General features: G+C 34.5%; 1 protein-coding gene and 1 pseudogene across 4 annotated transcripts in view; both read left to right on the top strand.

The window, feature by feature from the left end:
* The window catches only part of LOC127553686 (interleukin-3 receptor subunit alpha-like), a 60589-nt gene extending 40891 nt beyond the window's left edge, over window positions 1–19698 (top strand). For 3 of the 4 annotated variants that reach the window (XM_051984600.1, XM_051984597.1, XM_051984601.1), the window contains 4 exons: window positions 3737–3863; window positions 13690–13792; window positions 18294–18375; window positions 18919–19698. In XM_051984600.1, the coding sequence (XP_051840560.1) occupies window positions 3737–3863; window positions 13690–13792; window positions 18294–18375; window positions 18919–18984 (378 nt within the window). In that variant the 3' untranslated portion in view covers window positions 18985–19698. The remainder of the gene's footprint in view (window positions 1–3736; window positions 3864–13689; window positions 13793–18293; window positions 18376–18918) is intronic. The other variant, XM_051984599.1, reaches the window with a different exon arrangement.
* Window positions 4751–7296, top strand: LOC127553689 (nucleolar MIF4G domain-containing protein 1-like; annotated as a pseudogene).
* Window positions 19699–20292: the final 594 nt, after the last annotated feature.

The raw sequence follows: 20292 nt of genomic DNA, 5'->3' as shown, positions 1-20292 counted from the left end.
GTGTATGAAATATGTAAATACCATATGTCCTTATATTTATCAGTTCTTTGTCTGGAGGTGAGCAGCATCTTCCTTTGTAAATTCTTTGTAGTTGATTTGAATATTTACTGTACAAAGAATGACTTAATTGTTCACAGTTATTCTTCAAAAATATTGCTATTATTATATACAATGTTCTCTTGGTAGTATTCATTTCATTCTTCATAATGTTATGCAAATATTTTTTTTCCTAAAATCAGTCTGTTCATCATCACTACAGCACAGCAGTATTCCATAACAATCAAATAGTGCAACTTGTTTAACCATTGCCCCATTGATAGGCATCACCTCAATTTGCAGTTCTTTGCCATCACAAAGAAAGCTGCTAGTGCTACTACTGGGCTTACCCCAAAGAGATACTAAAGAAGGGAAAGGGACCTGTATGTGCCAAAATGTTTTTGGCAGCTCTATTTATAGTGGCTAGAAACTGGAAAATGAATGGATGCCCATCAATTGGAGAATGGTTGGGTAAATTGTGGTATATGAATGTTATGAAATATTATTGTTCTGTAAGAAATGACCAGCAGGAGGAATACAGAGAGGCTTAGAGAGACTTAAATAAACTGATGCTAATTGAAATGAGCAGAACCAGGAGATCATTGTATATCTCAACAACGATACTGTATGAGGATATATTCTGAAAGAAGTGAATTTCTTTGACAAAGAGATCTAACTCATTTTCAAATGATCAATGATGGACAGAAGCAGCTACACCCAAAGAAGGAACACTAGGAAATGAAGTAAACTGTTTGCATTTTTGTTTTTCTTCCTGGATTATTTTTACCTTCTGAATCCAATTCTTCCTGTGCAACAAGAGAACTGTGCGGTTCTGCACACATATATTGTATCTAGGATATACTGTGACATATTTAACATGTATAGGACTGCTTGCCATCTGGGGGAGGCAGTGGAGAGAGGAAGGGGAAAAGTTGGAACAGAAGTGAGTGCAAGGGATAATGTTGTAAAAAAATTACCCAGGCATGGGTTCTGTCAATAAAAAGTTATAATTATGAAAAACAAAAACAAAAAAACAAAGAAAGCTGCTACAAATATTTTAGAGCATATACATTCTTTTTCTTTCTTTCTGATTGCCTTGGTAAGCAGACCTAATGGTAGTATAGCTGGGTCAAAGTCATGCAGTTTTATAACTCAATAAATGTAAGTACAAATTGTTTTTCAGAAAGCTTAACCTAGCTTACAATTCCTTTAGCAGTGCATCAGAATCCCACCCAGTTTTTTTTTTAATATAACTTCTAATATTTGTCATTTTTCCCTTCTATCATTTTAGTCAGCCTAATATGTAGGAAACATTATCTCAAAATTGTTTTAATTTGCATTTCTCTAATCAATAATGATTTAGAGCATTTTCTCACAATATAAATCGCTTTAATTTCTTCATCAAAAAACTCTTCCTGTTTATATTTTTAGATCATTTATCAATTGGAGAATGACTAATGTTCTTATAAATTTGACTACATTCTCTATATATTTGAAATATAGGACCTTTATCTGAGAAACTGTCTATAAAGATTCCCCATCCCCACCCCAGTTTTCTATTTGCCTTCTAATCTTGGGTACGTTGATTTTATTTGTAAAAAACTTTTTAAATGTAATATAATCAGAATGACCTATTTTGCAAAAAACAATGCTTTCTATCTCTTGTTTATTCCTAAATTCTTCTCCTTTCTGATCTGATAGGTCTGACCAGGGACCATGTTCTTCTAATTTATTTATGATATGTCCCTTTATATCTAGATTATATATCCATCTTGATCTTAGCTTTATAAATAGTGTAAGATATTGGTCTATACCTAGTTTCCAATTGTCCCCATGGTTGTTTTTATTTGCTTTTTTTTTTTTTTTTTTACCAAATAGTTTTCTTATCCCTAAAACTTAAATCTTTCCATTTCTCAAATACAAGGTACACTATAATCAGTTACTACTATATATTGTATGTCTGTTTTGTTTCCTTGATCTACCTATTTCTTAACCAGTACCAAATAGTTTTAATAATTACCACTTCATAATACACTTTTAGAGCTGGTCCTGCTAAGTCTCTTTCCTTTACATTTTTTTTCATTAATTGCTTTGATATTTTTGACCTTTTGTTATTCCAAAAGTATTTTGTTCTTATTTTTTCTAGCTCAATAAAATATTTTTGGGATGACAGCTGAAAGGTAGATTAATTTAAATAGAATTATCATTTTTATTATTGGCTCTGCCCACATATTTTACAAATTATTTAATTCTGACTATAAAATTTGTTTGATAATTATGTTCATGGAGTTACTGGATTTGTCTTAGCAAGTATATTACCAGGTACTTTATGTTGTCTACAATTATTTTATATGGAATATCTTTTTCTATGTCTTCTTGCAAGGTTTTATTTGTAGTATATGTAAATGCTAGTGATTTATGTACATTGATTTTATATCCTGTTACTTTGTTAACATTATTAATTGTTTCAACTAACTTTTCAGTTAAATCTCTAAGGTTTTCCAAGTATATCATTATATCATTTTCCAAAATGGTAGTTTTATTACATCATTTTCAATTTTGATTCTTCCTATTTCTTTTTCTTCTCTCTCTACTAAGCATTCTTGTTTTACTCCTTATCTTATTGGGAAGGCTTTTAGATTATCCACATGACAAACAATGCTTGCTAATACTTTTAGGTAGATGCTTCTGAACAGGCAGTTTTTAAAAGAAGAAATTAAAGCTATTAATAGTCACATAAAAATGTTCTAAATTACTATTTATTAGAGAATGAAAACTATCAGACTTAGTTAATATGAAAAAAAAAGTAAAATGACAAATGCTAGAAGAGATATGGAAAAATAGGTAACTAATACTCTGTGGGTAGAGGTGTAAACTGGTACAATCATTCTGGTGAATAATTTGAAACTATACCCAAAGGGCTATAGAACTACGTATATCATTTGATCTAAAAAAGGAACTGGAAATTTGAGGAGATACCAACAAATGAGAAATGGTTAAAAAGTTGTTATATATGATTGTGTTGGAATACAATTGTATGATAAATGATGGAGATGGTTTCAGAAAAACTTGGAAGACTAACAAAAGCTAATGCAAAGTAAAATGAGCAGAATATTGCACATAGCAAAAACAATATTGTAAAGATAACTGAAAAATTTGGCTACTTTGAATACAATGATTCATGACAATTCCAAAAGACTCATGATCAAAAATGCTATCCATCTCCAGAGAAAGAATTGATGAACTCTGACCAGGTTAAAGCATATTTTCCCTTTATTTTTCTTGCCTTTTTTTTTTTTTTTTTTGGCAAAATGAGCATGATTTCATATGTATCTTGAGTATGGCATTTCTTGCCTTTTCAATGAATGAGAGAGGGAATTTGGAACTGAAATTTCATCTGCATTTTTAACATTTTATCTATCCCCTACTTGAACATAGGCAAGCAACAAAGCTAAGACTAAAGTCTTGACTTGTATAATTCCTGCTTTCTGAAATGTAAATGCTCATACTGAAATTTAACAATTGACTCTCAGCAAACAAGTTAGAGCTGGCTCCAGCATACCCCCTGAACCAATATATATATACTTCTCCTCCTAGAATCATAAGATTTTTTATATATCTACTTCTAGCATCTAGAACATATTTGTATTGTTGTCAGTGAGGATGTGGACAGATATTTAAAAATTATTTTGTTTTCAAGGTCCTTAAGGTTAGCAAAACCACAAGATATGATTACAAAATTAATTATGGAAAATATACTGTGAAAATAAGAACAAAAAAGATCTTTCATGAAAATTGGAGTACATGGAGTGAGCCTCAAGAATTTGGTAAGTGTGCTTCTCTTTAATTCTAACACACATGTTGTAGAGGGGGAATTTGATTGATATATCTCCCACAGGGGAATGTCAAAGTCCAGGGGGTTGTTGTTCAAATATAAACCTCCACTCCTGATTATTCTTTAATGTCCTTCTTGGTTTCAGTTTTATCTTTTACATTTCATTTCTCCAATTTAATTTTCATAACTGTGACAACCAAATAAATGCCCATCCACTTCTCACATTAATGAATCTGTTATTTCAGGATATGGATGTTTCCTTCTAAGCCACAGATCATTACTCATCTACTCATCTTGTTCAGCTATCCATATCTATATCCATATCCATATCCAATTGGTTCTACTTAATATATGTAGGGCCCTCTTTCCTTTCTCTTGATATCTGTAGAGCCTAGTGATTAATTCAACAATTTGTTCTAGTCATATGACCAGTCCATCTTCTTTTTTGATTATATAAATTTTTATAATATCCTGTACTATGGTTCTTCCTTATAGTCCCTATACATTAAGAATTGCAACCTGCTTACACCAAATCCATTTCTTCATTACCCTCCCAGCATTACTCAGTTTTAATTCTTTAATAAGTAATGAGTGTTACATAGCACCCAGCCAACCAACCAGACCTGTAGATTATTGGTCTGAAAAGATAGACACTCATTTCCATGAGAAGTTTGAGGTCATTGAAGGAGTTTTATAATTTTCCATGAATAATTCAGTCTACTCCGGAACTGATTTTTCAATAATCAAGTCCTCAAGATTAGTCATTGCCAAAAGACTACCATTAAAAATATTGCAGCTTATGCAACAATATACTGGTGTGTGTGTGTGTGTGTGTGTGTGTTTGATCTTTCATTCTTTTAGTCACATAATGATGAAGAGTCCAAGATTCCTACAAGATCATCTTACCATTTCAATAGGAATTTTCCTAGCAGACCCTGGTAAGGCACTGAACATGTGTACATTTCTTCATCTGTAAAATAATTAAAATGGAAAATTTTAAGAAATTCATAGATACCTTTATACATTATTATTTATGTTTCAAAAAAGCTGGGACAATTTGTCCATCCCCTCTGCTTTGTACAAGGAGAGGGATAGGGAGGGGACCATGGCCCTGATGCCCTCCAGGGGAAGCTTGGATGAAGGCTCTGGGATGGACAGCGATGATGGGGAGGAGGAGGTAGGAGGATGGTGAAGAGGCTATTCTGGAGGAGAGTCTCCTAGAAGAGGAGTAGGAGAAAAAGGAGGAAGATGATACAGAGCCCCAGATAGAAGCCGAAAAAACCAATGCAAAAAAGGGTGCGTTTTGCCGACCGAGAAAGTGGGGATTTCTCCCCCGAAGATGACAGCTTCCCCAATGAGATTTTTTGTAAAAGTGCAAAGTATATTCTGCCTCACGTGAGAAGATTTGAGGAAACAGTGGATGCCAAAAAGAAAGAACTAAAAAGGTTAAAGAAAAATGTGAAAGGTCTATTTAACAGGGTGAGTGAACCTAACATGATTTCTATAAGTGGACAGCTTGAAGAGCTATACATGGCGAACAGTAGAAAGGATATGAATGATACTTTGACAAATGTTTTCATGAATGCTTGTGTATCTGAAGCTGTGATGCATGCCAGACTGTTGATGGAGCACGTCCTTTTGTTTAGCATTCTTTACCATACCATAGGAATTGAGGTTGATGTTCGTTTTTTGGAAGCTGTAGTGAAGAAATTTGATGAAATACATAAAACTGATAGTGAGGGAAAAGTGTTATGGGCCAGAACTTGAAACAAGGTGCTAAGTCAGTGAAATTGATAATAGGCAATCATTATATAATTTAGCATGGTTCAATATGATTGATTTAATTCTACAAGAAGATGTTATGAGCCAGAACTTGAAACAAGGTATTAAGTGGAATTGAGGAGATAATGTTTAAATCTAGTTTAGCACTGATTTAATCCTACAACAAATAATGGTTTCCTAGTGATATAACCACTGGTGTATACTCAGTGTGGGGCATATATGGAGAAGCTCTCAAGGCCAGAAAGGACAAGTGCATTAGAAGCTCTCAGAGGCTGAGACAGATTCATTCCATCTTCAACCTTTGTTGTGGCTGGAGGCTGAAGCAGAAACCTTTGGAAGTCTGGGAGATTCAGAAGCCAGAGAAGAAAGCTGGGGAGAACTAAGGAAGACCAGAGAAGTGGTGGCAGGCTGTCCTCCTTCGCTTTTTCACTGAAACTAAGATGCAGAAGGCCTCTAAGAAAAACTAGCCAAGCCCCAAGTGAAGAAGACAAGACTTTAACCCCTGGCTGAATTTGGGGTGATTACTGAACTGAAACTAAGGTTGCCTCCAGAAGCCCTCAAAAAATCTGCTCCCAGAGAATATTACATTTTAGAGAAAAATATTACAGAAAAAAATGTGACAACCTCTTTGCCATAATTGCCTACCTGTATAACTTCCATGTGGTACAATCTCTACTCATCTTTGACATTCTAAAAAAGGCTTATTAAAACTTTCGCAAAAAAGGACATTGAATTAATTCTCCTAATGCTGAAAAATGTCAGTTTTTCTTTGAGAAAAGATGATACGTTGTCCCTGAAGGAACTGATCAGTGAAGCCCAGACCAAAGCCAGTGGAGTAGTTAAGAAGTCTCAAGATCAGACAAGAAATTATCCTGGCATGGATTCTGTCAATACAAAGTTATTATTAAATAAAATTAAATTAAATTAAAAAAAAAAAAGATCAGACAAGGATTCGATTCATATATTGGCACTAAAGAATAATGACATGAGCAAAATTCTAGGCTATGACCCTGAACCTGTGGAAAAACCAAGAAAATTCCAGAGAACATTGATTAGAAATAGTGGTCCTGGTAAGGAAACTCAACTTCAAGTCTCTTGGGAAAGCCTTTTGAATGCAGAACAGATTGAAAAGGGATAGAATGTAGGGTCATCATGGAGTAGCGCCCCAATGATTGATAGCAGCAATAATAGCCAGTTGAAACAACTTAAAGGAATGATTAGTTCAAAGATACTTGAGCTTGTCAGAAAGCAGAGAATGAACACTGATATTAGAAGAAATATTTTTTGTACATTAATGAGAAGTGAAGATTTTTTGGACATTTGAAAAGCTTCTAAAGCTTGGACTCAAGGATCAGCAAGAAAGAGAAATAGTTCATGTCCTCATAGATTGTTGCTTACAAGAGAAAGCATATAATCTTTTTGTGCATATTCGGTTAGCAAATTTTGTGGATATGGAAGGAAATTTCAGATAACATTCCAGTTCAGCATATGGGACAAATTTCGAGATTTAGAAAATCTGTCAGCTACTACATTTTCTATATTTGGTGCAGTTGGTGGCCCGTATGGGTCTTTGTAGTTTTCATCTATGATTTCTTGAAATATCACTTTAAAAACAATACAACAGGGTTTTTTTTAAACCCTCCCTCCCCCCCCCCCTTTTTTTTTTTACAAATAGAGCTTGACTATTGTCTTGACTAAGGCAAAGACAAAGACTTGACTAAGCCTTTAAATTTAAATCACTCTGGCTTTCACTGAAAGATCAAAAATAGCCCCCAGCCCAAGTCTCAGTAGCTCATTGTTTCAGGTCTGGTGGTTTAGAATAAGCATAAACAGCAATTGTTTTCAGTTCCAGAAACTTTGAGAGTCTTCCCCTTCTAGACTGATATATTTTCAGATGATAAATTAGGCTATCTATTTTTTTTCTTTTTTTTTAATGGTAGAGAATATTTTTTTTTCTTTTATATACTAATAGCTTTTTATTTTTCAAAATATATGCAAAAATAGTTTTCAACATTCACTCTTGCAAAACCTTATGTTTCTAATTTTTCTCCCTCCCTCCTTACCTCCCTCTTCTCCTAGACAGCAAGTAATCCAATATAGATCAAATGTGTGCAATTTCCACATTTATCATGCTGCACAAGAAAAATCAGATCAAAGGGGAAAAAAAGAGGAAGAAAAAACAAGCAAGCAAACAACAACAAAAGTGAAAATAGTATGTTATAATTCACATTCAGTCCCCAAATGCAGATGGTTCCCTCTTTTACAAATCTATTGGAATTGAATTAAGCCATCTTTTGTCTAAATTCATTGAATGTGTGTTGTCTTAGAGTATGGGACAGCTAGCAAACTGAGTGGCTGCCAGAAGTTGAAGAATAGCTGAATAAGTTAAGGTGTATGAATGTTGTAGAATATTATTATTCTATAAGAAACAATCAGGAAGATGATTTTAGAAAGTCCCGGAGAGACTTACATGAACTGATGCTAAGTGAAGTGAGCAGAACCAAGTGATTACTGTAAAGGGCAACAGCAAGATTATACAATAATGATCAATTCTGATGGAAATAGCTCTTTTCAACAGTTAGCTCATTCAGGCCAGTTTCAATGATCTTGTGATAGAGAGAACCATCTGCACACAGAAAGAGGACTATGGGAACTGAGTGTGAATTACAATATAGTATTTCCATTTTTTAAATTGTTGTTTGCTTGCATTTTATTTTCTTTCTCATGTTTTTTTTTTTTTTTTTTCCTTTTTTGATTTGATTTTTCTTATGCAGCATGACAATTTTGGAAATATATATAGAAGAATTGCACATGTTTAACATATATTGGATTACTTGCTGTTTAGAAGAGAGGGCAAGGAGAAGGTGTAATATTGGAGAAACTGAGACAAGATAGAGAGTAGAGAGTTTTTAATATTTTATTTGGATTTCTGAGAGGGAGAGATTTTTTAGAACCAAAAGGATCTATTTTAGTCCCAGGACTGAATTAAACTTTCATCTCAAACAATCCAGCAAGGAATATGAGATTCCAATTGTTTTTATATCTGTGGTTCGTAAGCTATCAAGGTAGAGTCCAAGGCAGGAGGAGTGGAGTCTAAAATGTGGTGAGCGGGAATCTCCAAGAAGGGATCATCAATCCGGTTCTGACAGATTGGGGGGTAGGGCCATAAATTCTTAATAACTTAAGAGGATTTAGGAGCCAGGAAGTCTGAATTTAGAGATAGAGAATACCAATTAGGTGTCTGAGATAGAACATCTGGAGTTTTATGATTCTTTTGGAATGTCAGAGTGGCCAGCTACAGCCCTAATTATCTCAATCCTAATGGTCAGAAAGTGGGGTTGTAACCAAGGGGATTGAGGCAGTACAATTCAAGGAACTGAGGCACCACAGTTCAGGGAAACTGAGGCAGAAAAATTTAGGGAAACTGAGGCAGGACAATAAAAGAGACCTGTGGCACAACAAAGGGAGAAAAATAGTTTGAAACACAAGGTTTTGCAAGAGTGGATGCTGAAATCTATGCATGTGTTCTGAAAATAAAAAGCTTTATTTTAAAAAAAAGAACTGGCACAGAAGAAAAATAGCACTCTAAGACAGGGGACCTCAGAATTACTGCTATATCTTCCCCAAAGTCTAGGGGAAGAAAGGTATAACAGTATAGAAACTGTACCACATCAGGCTCAACTCTCACATCTTAAAAAAAAAAAAAAAATGACTCCCAATTCTATATAGACAGATTCTCTCTCCTGAGCTATAGAGCTGTTGAGGAGTAAAATAACCTAACAGTGATGGGGGTCCCTAGGTAAGTGTTGCAGGTTTTATGAAAGAATTCACATTCCCAGTCTCCAAATGAGGTTTGACAAAAATAGTTTATTTTCCCTGAGAAGCTCTTTCTCTCAGTGTTTTACTAGCAGAAGATCAGTGCAAGTTTAATGGAAGAGAGTTCTGCAGGAACCCAACATTTGAAAGGAGGGAAGACATTCCAAATATGGGAAACTTCATAAACAAAGCCCTGAAGCTATGGGGACATGATGGCTGTTAGTGTAACTTTAGGAGAACTCTAGGCAATATTGTGTTCTTAGGGTGTGACATTCATACTGATCATGTCAGCTTCCACATTTATGATTGGTACAGTGATACAATTGTTACTATAAATGTTTTAAGCATTCAACCATACAAAAATTCTCTCAAAGGAACTGCTCTAATTTGTAAAATAAACACACTTGGAAACTAACTATCCAAGTCTCATATAAATAGGACAAAATGCTAATATTTTTCTCTAAGAAGCATCTCTGAAAATGTATATGTGATCACCATATATCTTAGACAAACCTCCTCTCACACTTTTTGTAGTTTGGTTCTCATCTAGGGTCAAACCAGTTAAATGGTCCTAAAACTAATGAACCTGCAGCTAGTGTCAAAAGCAAGTTAAGTCAAAAGCAAGGAGCTCTGATTTTAAACAAAGCATATTTGCCCCTGTATCTCCCTGACTCCCCCAAAGTAATCTAGTTTAATTGGGGCATAGCATTAGTAATATGAACTTGTGTTCTTTTTCTTTCAAATATAATGGTTCTCTCTGGGAGCAGGTTTCTTGGGGAGATTTTCTGGAGGCAGCCTTAGTTTCAGTTAAAAGTAATAATCACCCAAATGCAGCCAGGTGTTAAAAGTTCAAACGTTTATTTCTTATCTCTTTCCAAGCCCGGTTAGCTTTCGTAGAGGCCTCTCTCTCTCCTTGGTTCTAAAGCTCTTGCAACTTTGTCCTTTGCTTCTGCCTCTCCTTTCTTCAGCCTCTAGCCAACACCAAAGTGAAAGTTGGAAATGAATCTGTCTTGCCTCAGAGAGAGAGCTTCTGGCTCTCAATCTTCCAGAATGCTCCTCTCCGAAACCAGGCAATATTCCGAAGTAACGCAATAACCCGAAGCTAAGAGCCTCTTTATATATGATCTCACAAAGGTTGACTCCTCCTTCTGGAAGTAGGGATTAAGGGAGGTATGAATTCGGATATCTTATACTAAACCCTGAAATCTCCCAAATGTGTAAACTCCAATGAGTACTTAAATACATTAGTGAGCTGGAGGATTTGCTAAGTACCATGCTAAATTAGCACTTTGTAAGGATTCCAACATGAACTAATAAGTTAGTTACTAGTTTGTGAGGGTCTTGAATGTCAGTTTACTTAAATGCCACTATAGGGGCAGCTAGATGGTGCAGTGGAGGTAGCACCAACCCTGAAGTCAGGAGCACCTGAGTTCAAATCTGGTCTCAGTCACTTAACACTAACTAGCTATGTGACCCTGGGCAAGTCACTTAACCCCAGTTGCCTTGGCAAAAAAAAAAAAAAAAAGACACTATTTTAAAGCCTATAAAGATTTTGAGTATATGAGTTTCATGAAAAGATCTATGCTTTGTATATCTGAGTTGTTTTGATTAAATGTAAGAGCTAAAGAGTATTCTTATTGATTTAAGATGAAAAATTTCTATGAATTTGCTTTCCTATCTCTGAAATTAGTTAACATGGTAGTTGGAAAGCTGATTCAACTAGTTTTAAAAACAAAGCAAAATTTTTTTAGTGGGTGGATCACATGGAAAATTATTCTAGCAACAGTTTGAAGGACAAATTGGAGAAATGAATAGTGGATGGAAGAGTTTGACTTGATATAAAGAAAATGTTCCTTGCAATTAAAACCACCCTAAAATGAAGTTGGCTGCTTTGGGAGGCAATGGATTCCCTATAAATGAAGGCCTTTAAACATCAGATAAGGTGGAACAGCAGAAGAGAATTAAACAGCCTTTTAACTTGGATCTGCTTCATTCTAAAATGTACTCAGTAGATCCTTGCCATCTACGCATTCTTACAAATAGTTTTTGTTTATGACTTGACAAGTTTGACTTATTATTAGATTTATATATTTCCTTTGTGCTTTTTTACATCTAATATTAGAGAGGAGAGCCAGTTAACATGTTAATATTTGGGGAGTAAATTGTTTTCATTTGAATTAACCAATTTTCATGAATGTTTTGCATGTTTGGCATGATATTTTGGACATAATGTGATTTCAAAAGACTAGGACTAAAACAGCTCCCCAGTCCAAGCAAAGAAAATAGTTTACCATTTGGCCTTTTATGGTAGAAGGGAGAAGAAGGAATAATTGGTTCTAGTCACAAGTGTAGTTAATGTGGGTATTTGTAAGTTGCAGTCCTCAGACATTCCTGATTGTAGTGGAAACAGATACACTATATTATCATATATGAAGCATGTGTAATACATAGTCTGAATATGTACCCTTTATTGACAGTCAATGACAAAAGTATTACATAAACTTTAAATCCAGTTGTTTACTCTAAAGAAGTGTATTGCATTCCATTGCTTGTAAAGTTACCTTCTATTCACTTACATCATTTTATTATGCTTATTTTATTTGTATTTTTTTTTGTTAAATGTTAAATTTAAATTTTTAGGTTTGACATATATATACATATATATATATGTATACCTTTGTTTTTATTTCTATATGAATCATGTTGGGAAAGAAAAATCAGAACAAAAGAGAAAACCACAAGAAAGAAAAAAATGCAAATAGTATGCTTTAATCTGCATTCAGTCTTCATACTCTCTCTGATGTAGATGGCATTTTCCATCCAAAATTTCTAGGAATTGCCTTAGATCACTAAATTACTGAGAAGAGTTAAGTTTATCATAGTTGATCATCAAATAATATTTTGGTGTTTTTGTACAATGTTTTCTTGATTCTGCTAGCTTCACTCAGCATCAATTCACATATTTTACTTTTATTTAAATAGTTTGGGTTACTACTACAGAATCATTATATATCAAATACATCAGTAAAATAATAACAAGGTTTTTAACTTTTGCGATTTCAAAAAAAAAAAACTTACTAAACAAATATATATATGAAAAATAATTATTAGAGAAATGCCATTATCCTTTCCACACTGCATAGTACCTCCATAATCTGGAAATCCAAGTAAAATTTTTTGACCCTCACTTCACACCAGAGAAAAGTCTGAATTTTTTTCTTTTATAGAATATTGATATGATACAATATTATACATATATTTTATGCTTTTCTGAGTTTCTAAACTTTTTTGTGTCATCTGCTAGCCTTAGCATGTCATTTGCGGCTTCCCCAAAACTCCTTCAAAATTCCTATTCAATTTCCTATGCTGACTTGAAATATGTTAAAACTAGGATGGGGAAAGCAGAGATATAGAAGATTTTACTGTAATCTGAGATGTTTATTACCTTTGTTGAATATCTTATGGAAAGAATGGCCATAGGAATTGTCATTGGTACCAGTTTTGACTCTGTAAAAGCAAAAAAAAAAAGGAGGAGAAGGAATGGGAAAGAAAAATTTTAAGATTAAAGCAAATTGGTTGTCTTTGGAGCTGATGTTCCAGAGAATATGGGGAAAGCATGGGCAACCTTAGAGCAGAAGGATTGGAAGGATAAGAATGGAAATTAGGAATTGGGTAGTTGCAGATAGATAGAGAATGGATTTTGAATGATGACAGCCAAGGGACAAAGAGAATAATGATTTCTTGGAACTTTGTTAATCCATTTTGTAATGGATATTGGTTAGACTAGATGAAGCTCCTAATTCTGAGACTCTGAGAAACATGGTGTAGTAGAAAGAGAGGTGCATTGAGATCTAGGAGACCTGGGTTCAAATCTTTACTGTGTCCCCTTGCTAACTGACTTTGACTAAGTATTTGATTATTAATTACTTCAATTAAAAAAAAATAAGGGACTGGATTAGATTTCCAACGTTCCAATAGTTTATGACTATAAACATTCTCATTCCCTGAAAATTTATAGAGGATTTATCACTAGCAGGGTCAGATGACATTTACAAAGGCAGACAGGTGATTTACACTACACAAAAATCACCAGACAAGTTGCAGAAGTCATAGGCTATTGGCTCTCCCTGTCCAAGCCAGAAAACCTGAGCAAATTACTTTACAGGGAACAAGAAAAAATTGAGATCAGCATCTGTGATAATCTAATATTCTTATTCTAGCAGGTCAGGAAGTCCATGAAGATAATCTTCTGCCAGTATTAATGGTGTTACTTCCTGGAATTACTTTCATTATAGTGCTCATTGTGGGCTATCTCTGTAAAAGGTAAAATAAGTCATTGTTGCATTGTTCATATATATTTCAGGTTATCATTAGCAATATTGTTTATTTTGTTTGTACTTATTTATGTACATGTTTTCTCTCTTCATTGAGGGCAGAGATTGATTTGTTTTTATTATTTTATCCCTCATATATAGTACAGTGACTAGCATATAGCAGACAATTCATATATGCCTGTTGATTAAGTGATTTAAAAATACCAGCCATTTATAGGTATAACCAGTATCCCCTGAAAGCTAAGGTAGATCCAAAACATATGTTAGCCAGCATGTACTAAAAATATCTCTAACAACATTCATTTTGCTTTGCCAGTCATTTTTATTTTTAAATAAGAAACATTCATTTTCTTACCCCTACTTCCATCCCTCATTGAAAAGTAAAATAAAACTCTTGCATATATAGAATTCTACACTGGGCATATCAGAAAGTGTTTCTCTTTTCCTCTCTTCCTCCCTCTCTTCTTCCCTTCCTTCTTCCTTCTCTTCCTTCCTTTCTTCTCTTTTTCCCTTCCTTCCTCCTCTTCCTTTCTTCCCTTCTTCTCTCCTTTTTTCTCTCCCTCCCTTCTTCCTCCTCTCCTTCTTTTTTTAAGGTTCTATGATTTTCTTTTCTTGTTTTCTTTTTTTTAACTTTTTCTTTTCAAAAAATACACAAGGATAATTTTTCAACATTGACCCTTGTGTAATGCCAAAGAAACTGAGCAAGACAAGAGATTAGAGACCAATTCAATAGTTTACTAAATGGACTGGGACCAATGGATCCAGGTTTGGTCCCAGGGCTGGATGAGATAGATGGACTATCAAGATGATAGTCCATCTATCTCGTCCAGCCCCGAGTATTGGGACAGCAAGCTTTTTTTTATAGGATAACAAGAACAATGGCATAATGGGGAAGACACCTAAGTGGGGATAACCTAATGGTGGGGAAGGCCCCTAGGATAACACAATGGAGGGAGGTTGCTGATATTCTAATGACATCTAAAATGGATAAACCTTTATTCTGTCAAACATTAAGAAGGAATATCTATAACCTAAAGATATAAAACCTTCATCTCATCAACCATTTAAGAGGGAATGATTATAGCCTGGAGTTTTGGGGCAGAGCAACTGAGATAGACCTTTATCTCATTAAGAAAGAAAGGTTATAACTTGAGGCAGAATAACTAAATATGACAATTGGAGAAACTGGGTCACGACATTAAAAGGGAACTTTGGCACAACACCTTGCATAGCCTTGTTTCAGATTTTCCCCTTCTTATTCCCACCCCCTCCCCTAGATGGCAAGCAATCTCTTCATCTTTCCCTCCCTCTCTCCCTTCCTTCTTTTTCTTTCCTTCCTTCCTCCCTCCCTTCTTCTTTTTCTTTCCCTCCCTCCCTCCCTTCCTTTTTCTCTTCTTCCCCTTCTTTCCTTCTTTTCTTCTCTCCTTCCCTCCTTCTTTCCTTCCTTCCTTCAACATCATATCAAAACAAATAAAAAGGGAACCCTTCACCCACTCCTGCAAACAGGGATATCTTCTTCCATAAATTGCCCCACCACAGCAGGAAAGGTTAGTAGGTCCAATCCTTGGCCCAATTGGTTCAATCCAATTCAACCTGCTTGCTTCCAATGTTACACTGAAGTTTCCTTCAAAGAGACTTCACCAAATTGTTTGTTGCCATGCTGGGCTTCTTTCTTCATACTCAGCCATCCGCCAGTCCTCTATGGTAAAGAGTGCTTTCAGCTGCCACCTGTTGGATTTCTGCTGAACTGTTGTAGCTTTTTGTGGTCCTATGATAAAGATTTGCTTTTTTTTTTTTTTTTAAACATATCTTAAGGGCTCCAACTCTTTTGTTTCTTGAACCCCAATTTACCAGCAGAAGCCCATAAGTCTTCTGTTAAACTTATCTTTTGGAGTGATTCTATCTGAATTGTCATTCTATGAGTTCAGTCCCTTACTAGTGAGATAGCAATTCTTTCTATACTTTTCATTTAGATACTTCATGCAAATCGCCATAGTAGTTTTAGTTAGCCAGCCTGGAGAGGCACAGCAGACTAACCATTGTTTCTATTACAATACTACCAGTAAAGGTTACTTCTCCCTATTCTGGATAGTAACATATAAATATTTGTAAGTCATCTTTTTGTCAGCTTGACTGCCTAAAAAACTGCAGAACTAAATATGTTATTTTTCCATTGAAAAGTTTTAAATAATATTTCTTTTCAGTTCTTACTGTACAAGGAGTAAAATAATAAATTTTTACTAAGTGCTAGACACTGTGTTAAGTACTGAGGAAAGAAATATAGGCAAATAGACAATTCCTGTTCTCAAGAAGAAGGATAAGGGGTTAGAAGTGGGTAACTGGGGCAAAGTCTGGAGAATCAGAAGCACAGCTTGCAAAGTAATAAATCAAGGAAAGAGACTCTGATTCTCTCCCCAAATCTCAGATTCCTACTAACTCTAAATCTAACTTCCTACTATGCTGATAGGAGTTCATATCTTAAGAGCCAAAAAAAAAAAAAAAAAAAATTCCAAAGCAGAAGATTGTTTGAATAGATTAGCAATAAGCCCCCAGTTCTTTAGACAGATCGGAATAGCTTCAGATGACAATCAGGCTACATTCCAGATCCTCAACTAATTCCCACTCCCCAATTTTTAGTTAGTTCCTGGTCTTTTCTTTTAGAGCTCAACATAGGTTTTACATACAGACTATTCTAAATATCTTATTAACTCTTAATAAGCAAAGATATAGTAGAAATTTCAATCTCTGAAATTCTAAGCTAGTAAGACTGAACTAAGATGTTTCAGAGATCTCTTATTTCTATAAAACCATGACATTCAGATAGTTATTAAACCTCTATCCATGCCTTCCCAAATAGCCTAACACTCATATATGTCCTCCTGAAAAGCTTTCACAACAGATCCACCCAATATTCTGAAATGTTTCCTCTAAATCTCTTAACGTTACTTGGATATTCATTGGACATGTTGGTTTTCACTATATGGCAGTCTGCCTCCTTAAACCATGCTACAATTTTCTAATCATATGCTCTATACTGATTCATTAGAACCTACACATTCCCAAAAGTTAGTCAACTAGCCTGTGTACCAGGCATTGTACTAAGTGCTGGGGATACAAAGAAAAACTAAAAAAAGTTTTCCTTGAGAGCAGGAGGCCTCTAGGCCTGGCACATTATCCACTGTACCTCCTGGCTGCTCTAAGTCTTGCAAGTTCCCTTTTCTAGGCCAGAGTACTCAATGACATTTGTATTGATCACCCAATTTAAAATGACTTGGATTCCCATGTCATTGTGAAACTTTTTAGTGAATAAATAGCAACTTTGAGGATGTTAGTTTGCTGACTCCTAAAGAGACAAACTATATCATAATCTAATTAAGTCCTTTCTTCTGATTTCTCATAATCTTTACTAAATATTTGAATTATGGAGTTCAGTCTTTAGTCAATCAAACCTAATTTTACTTGAGAAATTCATACTTATCAGCACCATTGCTGATATTGGCACTCATTGGTTCTCCAAAACCAACATGCTATCACTATACCTTAGCATAAGCTGCTCTCCATGCCTGCAGTGCTCTCTCCTCTCATCTCCTCCTTTTAGAATCCTCATTTTCTTTTAAGGCTTAGCTCAGGTATCAATTCCAACATGCAAAGCTTTTATAGACATCTCATCTCTCCTCCCAATATATTTCATTCTCTTCCATCAAAATGACCTTGTATTTACTGTATAAAGGAAGTGTTTCCCATAACTCAGTGAAATATGACTTTTAAACTCCAGGAACTAACCCAAGATTTTGTACAAATTTTGGTCCTTAATGAAAGTTGAATTGAATGGAATTAAAAAACAGAAATAGAAATAAATCAAAGGTTTTCACACAAACACACACACTCACACACACACACACACACTTCTTCCTGTTCCATCCATCTCTTCATCCAAATGAGAAAAGGGAACTATTAAAAGTTTAATTACTTTCAGATGCATTCATGAAAATAGTTATGTAGTACATATGCATCTCACATAAATAGCTATCAATCTGGAGAAAATAGAAGGCCTCAATGACTCATTTCAGTACTTGAAAACCAATTAGAGTAAGTGGACAATTCTTTAGGAGAGGGAAGTTCTACCTAGAGTTCACAGTGAGAAATTTGTAGGGTATGCCTAGGGAGCTGGGACTAACTAAAAATAAAACTGATCTCAATGATGAATAAGTGGTTTTTGATTGATGCATAACAGGGTTTAAAATGGACATACTAATTATTGAGAAGATGAGCATGACTGTTTTGCTACAAGTAGTAAAACAACTATGACCTGAGATTACTGGGACAAGGAAAAAGGTACATAGTGAGAAGGTTCAGGTTTTTAATCAGATATCAATCCAAGTTCAGTGCAGTCCTATTTAGGGGCTTGTTACTCTGTTCAATACATGTTATTTTGTGCTCATTTCATGTGATTATTATTCATGGCCTTACATTTACTTTTCTTTTCCCAGGTATTATGTGATCCAAAAAATATTCCCTCCTATCCCCCAAATTAGAGACCAAGTCAGTGACAGTTTTCAAAAATATGTCGAGGTAAGTTGTACTGCTAAAATCTTACAGTAATAATTTTAAGGAATGTTGAGTGTGTGTGTGTGTGTGTGTGTGTGTGTGTGTATCTGAAGTTTCCTGAACTTCCCAGAGTTCCTGGAGCCTGCTCCGGAAGCTAATGGAGAGCAGATGTGTAAAAATTCTAGAAGCTGTTTTCCTCTTCTTTTAATTTCATCTCATCATTGCTTATCTCCTCTTCCCTATTAGCTTGTGTTTTCCTAGGTAAAAATTCACATACTACTACCCATATAATCTTGGGCAAGTCACTAAACTTCATTGTGTCTTAGTTTCTTCATCTACAAATTAAGATAACTTTAGAAATCTTAACTTATTAACTCTTAACTAATCTATTAATTTTGTTCTAATGAGCTACTTGCTTCTACCTTCCTGTCTCCTGATTTTACATATATTTTTCTATGTCTTACGATATGATTTTCAGGTAAGAAAACATATAAAGTTGGTTAATACACAAAAGAATCTAATCAAATATCTGTTTTGTTTTGTTTTTTTGTCTTTTCCTTTCCTTAGGTGGACTGGGAAGAAAATAAAATACTTCCAGAACAATGTAAAATTGAAGAGATACAGGTCACATAAAAAAAGAAACTGTGCATAAAACTAAACAAAATATTTCATATTCCTAGACATTTCTTTTCTGATCTCTTTTTTCTAACCTTTTCTTTTTTTTTCTTCCAAATAATGTTTTAGTTACACACAAAGTGGAATGTGCTGGCAAATGGCCCTTTGGAGAAGAAAAAAAAAATAACATACTCAAATCTTTGTTCATTTCTAAGTCATAAATGCTTAAACCAAAATTTTAACAATCTAGCATTCATGAGCCTGTTTCAGTTTACTCCAGTGCATTTTTGGACATATATTCGCTTAAATTAGATTTTTGGAAATCTCAATACCAGAATATGGTAGTATGTTCTCCCTTTAGCTAAATTAATGATTTGGTTTTCTTTTTTTCTTCTGAACTTAAAGACAAAAGAAGCAAATATAAAAAAAATGTCCATGTAGACAGCAGAATACAAAAAGAGGATTTTATAAAAACTGTGAATCTTGATTCCATATTACTTGCTTAAAAACAAAATACATCATTTTCAAAATAGATCTTCTGTTTCCTTCTGTACTCTTCTGTGCATTTTATTTTCTTTTATTTTTTGGAGCTTCTGTGAATTTTAAAAGACTTCAGTGGTTCTCTTTTTTCATCATTATTGCCAATTCTCTTTCCTCTCTATTCTTCCCCCCAATTAAAAACTGAAAGGAAAATAAAAACTTTTGCAATAAAAAAGCAAAACGATAGCGCCACTATATGTCTTTCTATACTTTGAGTCCACCACCTATTTTATTAGAAGGTAGATATCATACTTCATTATAGGTCACCTGAATACATGGTTATAAAGTGTATGAGAGTCATGGTTCATAATTTGAAAAAATTTAAAGAGATCTTAAAGTCATAAATGTGTTTATTTACACCATAGCTGACAGACTGGTCCCTAAAAGAAGTCTTGGAAATTAGAAATAGTTCAAGGAGAGCTTTAGATACATCAATTTGCCGCTTAGCTAGCCGGCTAACATTCTACAAAGTTGTAAATTGTAAAAGAGAAATAAGAAGGAACAGAAATGTCTTTTCATCCAGGTAAGGAGGTAAGAATGTCTTTTAGCAAGGTACTGTCAATCAGAAAGGATGGGCTTTTTGCAGAAGTCAAATAAGTAGCCACAAAAAAAGGTTTTATTGCTCCACCTTCCTTAGCTAGTTATGCAATTTGAGTACATTTCCAGTTCTGACCCATAAGACTCAAACTCACAATATTTTTTTCAAACTTTCAAAAAGTGAAAATTTATTAAGGATTGGGGAGAAGTAGTTGTCTTTGCACGCAGACAGGAAGATTGTAGACCAGG

This window comes from Antechinus flavipes, chromosome 3 (genome assembly GCF_016432865.1).
Source record: "Antechinus flavipes isolate AdamAnt ecotype Samford, QLD, Australia chromosome 3, AdamAnt_v2, whole genome shotgun sequence".
Lineage (NCBI taxonomy): Eukaryota > Metazoa > Chordata > Mammalia > Dasyuromorphia > Dasyuridae > Antechinus > Antechinus flavipes.
This window is presented reverse-complemented; position numbering and strand designations above follow the sequence as displayed.